The 4,713-nt window shown below is 42.9% G+C and overlaps 1 protein-coding gene across 1 annotated transcript in view; it reads left to right on the forward strand.

The window, feature by feature from the left end:
* Positions 1-2,583: 2,583 nt before the first annotated feature.
* Positions 2,584-4,713, forward strand: part of LOC131893090 (constitutive coactivator of PPAR-gamma-like protein 1) — a gene marked incomplete in the record, with an annotated part of 9,035 nt that continues 6,905 nt past the window's right edge. Inside the window, 7 exon segments of the mRNA XM_059243029.1 lie at positions 2,584-2,600; positions 2,731-2,990; positions 3,167-3,287; positions 3,354-3,519; positions 3,593-3,739; positions 3,819-4,001; positions 4,077-4,468. Coding sequence (XP_059099012.1) covers positions 2,750-2,990; positions 3,167-3,287; positions 3,354-3,519; positions 3,593-3,739; positions 3,819-4,001; positions 4,077-4,468 — 1,250 coding nt within the window.

The following is a 4,713-nucleotide window of genomic DNA, read 5'->3' on the forward strand; positions in this document are numbered from 1 at the left end:
GATATTTGGTGCGACAAGGAAAAATTCGCACTGAATCAGGTCTTTTAAATTAACAGAATTTGAATGAGGAGATGTAAACAATAGAGCAGTGAAAATATACCCATATATAAAGCCACACACATTCATAGTTGTAAAAAGCCCTAATTTCAACCCTGAGCTCCTTTCTTTATATTATATGAAAGCATGAAAAAATGGAGCTTTCTAGTAAGATTACCTAAAAGCTTCAAGTTTTTTCAGCTGTCAAGAGGGAAACAGACTATTGAATGCCACACTGGAGTATGAAAAAAGCAACAAATAATGAGTATTTTTGGGGTCATTACAATTACACCATTTAAAAATGGAATGGGATTACAGATCTATTATCAAAAAAAGAACAGATTACTGTAATTTCGTTATTACTGCCTAGGAAAACATCATGAAACGACTATGAAAAAGCAGCAGAGCCCAAAAGGCAAACCTGCCCCACCTCTAGCCCACAACCAAAAGGTAGGTCTCTATCATATATAACTCCATAAATAGATCAATCAAGGGCGCTGCGATCGCATGTTTCGTTTCAGCTGTCGCTGGGTGTCAAAAATTCCGTTCGTAGTCAAAATTCCTAGGGCAACTATGGTACAAGTCTGAATCGTTGACGGTGCGTGCAAATTCTGAGCTGAAACTCCTAATATGACCCCTTGCCGAGCAATTGCTCTCCTCTAGCACCCTTCATAAAACGGCTTAGAGAAGGCTGTCTGACCAAAATTTTAACACCGAAACGTTGAAGTGGCTATGATGGGGCTCCAATTGCAATTTTCATCCATGTGGTGGAAACACTTACCTGAAACCCAAGGAACAAGCCTGGGTTCAGGCTGACCTCAAGAGGTGTCAGAATTATCTTGATTACATAAAGGTGTAATCACGTTGCCCACATTGAAGCAAATTGTTGGGAGATTGAAGCAAAATTCCGGATGCCTCATCATTGCGTTGCAATTTTGGATACATTTTTCTACACTTTCAAGATGCGTTGCTAAACAAGGGCAATTAATAGAATATGTGATTTGCTCTGCTAAGGTCCCAATCTTTTGAACATGTTACATGTGTTATACCAAAAAAAGCATGTTTTTATTATCCTAATGCTCTTTCTACAGGCATATTTGTAAGAATCACAAGAAATGGAAAGAAAACAAGACTATCGAACGATTCATGGGAATGATTAAACTTGCCTAAAGGGAGATTTCACAAAGTGTGATTGCCACTTGCCACCCAGCGTCAGCTAACCTGAAATCATGCTCATCCAGTACAACTCCTGTGGAGCTTGAGCATTCTAGTTATTTGGTTTTCTATGGTCTCTATTCTCTAAGGGATGCCTGGTTATCCCATGAACTGGTTCCCACTCTGTATAGATTTGCAAGCTCAACCCAAATACCAGGCTTTCAAACTGCCCAGCCCAACAGCCCAGTCACAAGGTTCCAAACCCCCAGAGTAAGCATAAGAGAGGCTCAAAAGGTGGGACGTGATGAATCCTCAACTTCCCCAACCCCAAGCAAGCAATCAATCAGCACCAAAAGCTCAGTAGAAGGGACCAAACCCTGGCAGTTGGCTAAACATCGCAAGCGATGAAGATAAAGGATTCTGGATCAGCAGGGTAAACTGAGATGCACATTTGAGCCTTATACAAAACCAAATATGTAATATCAAGATTTAAAAACATTAGGTTCTGAAACTTATAACTGAACGGCGTGTATGTCACCATGACATCAAAACTAGCAATGGCAAAAATTGTCTTTGAAGGTGAATTTTTGCCATTTTCTGAAATTTAATGCCGTGAAAGGCAGAAATTGACCATACTATATTGCAGGTTTTTTCACAATAAAGATGCAAGTTAACTTGAAAATTGTCCTAAGCTAACTAAATACGCATATTTTCTCTTAAAGCACTATTGACAAGTCAAACTTAACAATTTGCAATGGCCTAAATCTGTCTCATGGAACCTTGTTCTGACGGTTTATTTCTTGTACTTGTTTTGGGTTTTGGGTTGTACATGGGTCTTCAAAATCCAACATAGGGGCAATTTGAAGTTTTTTACATTTGAGCAATCATCAAGTTTACAGTACATAAGAGATCTGCTGACATTGGTTTGAAATTTGTGCACTGGTCTGAAGGATTTTTCCCTGTGGCCCAGAGTATGATGCAAAAAATGATTCTAATAGAGATTGATTCTGAATCTGACACCAAAATGTAATATTAAAGTAACATTTTTGGACTAAATTATTAACTGGAACATCTGGAACTTTGATCTTGAAAATGACGATTTCTGTTAATTTTGAATTTCCCGCCTGTTTTGCCCTTTTTACTTTTATAGGGATTGCTTACTCCTTTGACTTTGCTTGCCAGCACTTTCTAGACAGACTTTGTTTACATTTAGCCTACTCTTTGTGACGTAAGGCCGCTGGACCCTAATACGTTATGACGTTTCACCCAGGCCCCGGCGTTTGTTTGCTTTCTCAAGTGCCCATAGCTCCAGTTTAAGACATTCCCTTGGACGGACAGACAGCAAGTCAGCTCAACAACTCATTCGACCGAGCCGCCCACAACCCCCTACTATCTGGTGAACCACCCAGGTACTCAATTTAAAGGGGCCATGACACTCATGAGTTCCAGGCTTCCGCGCGTTCCCAGTTGGTGCCTCGTCCGGCAAATGGTTTCAAGCCTCTACTGAACGAAGCCCGCTTCCCCCTCTCCCTCCCTTAGGCCTGCTCGTCCCTTCGTGATGGCGTTTCACGTGGATTGTTTCCATTCGTTCTTAATGACAAGTCGTGAATTATTGTCCAGTGATCATCAATGTCACGTGGATGTGGATCTGTTGCACTTGGTGGGGTTGGGAGCCGTCCAAGTTCCCAACCAACGGCGAGCAGAGGTGCCTTTGGGCTGGCAAGCCCGTCCAGGGCCGTCCAATCTCATTTGGGACGCAGATAGTAGTCAAAATAAACTCTACGGAGGATTCACCTTAGGTACAAGTACCAAATACTATTTTCGCGAAAATTTAACGCAAGGAAACCCTTAGAATCGGACGCTCGATATTATCACGCATGTCATTCTTCAACGTTAATGATGGGAACTTCAACTATCCCGTCCGGTTGTGTGAAAGAAAATGAACATTGTTCGAGCTATTCTTTTCTGATCTCAGATTGGGTTTGCGGAGGCCAATGGAGTCAGATGATCGATTTCTTAGCCTCTATCGCTTATATCTTCAAGCAGAACAATGTCCAAGCCACCGTGTATTGTAATGGGGCTCTGGAGCCGGAAAGGTGAGGGGAAGTCTCAAATATGGCGTCAGGCGTCAGAACGAGTCAATGAAATTTGCTGAAATTTAGGTTTGATTTGTGGAAGAAAGAGCAGATTGACAAGAAGGCCAAAATCGACTTGGTTTTTAATCATTTGCGTAAAAAAGGCACAAGTCCACCGAGGCATTTGTGGGTGATCCCCACGGGATTTGATGTGACCTTAAGATTGGCCTTGAAGGGAATTCCGTTCCTCATGGTGAGATCGAGACTTCTTGGCACTTGGTAGTAGTACAAAATAGTGAGACATAAGTTCTGCCATTCGATTGCAGGGCGTTTCTTTGGAGGATCACCGAAAAGAGCTCGTGACTGCGTGCTTTGAGAAGCAATTCACTGGGATCTTATCAGATGACGCCGAGATTGCTTTGCTTCAACCCCCAAGGTATTTTTCCATTCGAGACATGAAGCTGGTGGGCCACGTGAGTATTATCAACTAGTTGCCATGGCTCTGACTGGCTCGAGTTAACCACATCAGGAGTCTCATTCTCACGTTGATAGAATGGGTTGGCCACGACCGAGATCGTCATGGATGAAGTGGCCAAAGCTCTAGACGTGAATCCCAATCGTTTCTGTATGATAGCAGTCTTATTGGGCAATCACATTCTGAGTGGCGAGCACTTGGGGGAATTTCACCGAAAGCTCGTTCCCGATCTGCAAAGCAAGAAAGAAGATAAATCAATGGTAAGAGTGTTGATACAATTTCGTTGTCGACCGAAATCTTCAGGTGTAATAGATTTCTTTGGGTACACCCTTCAGCCAAACTCGGAGCGACTTATATTGTCCATTGTGAAATATGTGCGGAGCGTACCGAAAATTGACGACTTCGAACGGATTGCCGAGGATGTGTTTGGTTCCAAAAAGGATCCACGGAAGAAGCAACTTCTCGAGAGTTTCCAGTACTATTCGGTTAAATTTCCGGTGCCGGGCCATCGAGTGAACAAAAAAAAGCCAAAGCTCAAAGTCAAAAAGCACGTGCCAATTCCGGTGCTGGGAAGCCAGCATTCTCCCATGGTCAACGGTTCCGAAGAGGATGAGAATGATATCGTGGTTCGGATTGCCCTGGATTTGGTTCAATTAGATATCAACGAGGCCTTGGCTGAAGCCACTGGCTCTCGGGTCAAGGATTCCAAGCCTGCAGAGAAGAAACAACAACAACAACAACAACAAAGTGCTGACCATCGCAAATTGGTCGAGGAAGAGGGCTTGTCCATCGTTCAAGCAGTGGCCTCGGGCTTGGAACTCGAGGCTGCTGAGGATGGAGGGGTAACAATTATCAACCAGCTAAATTGCGATTACTGCGACTAAAATAATGTTCCAATTTTAGTATCCCACGTCCAAGTCTACGTCAAGTGGATCGACTAGGGCAACGAACCATTTGGATTACTCGATATAT

The sequence above is a fragment of the Tigriopus californicus genome, chromosome 2, assembly GCF_007210705.1.
Source record: "Tigriopus californicus strain San Diego chromosome 2, Tcal_SD_v2.1, whole genome shotgun sequence".
NCBI classification, from domain to species: Eukaryota; Metazoa; Arthropoda; class Copepoda; order Harpacticoida; family Harpacticidae; genus Tigriopus; species Tigriopus californicus.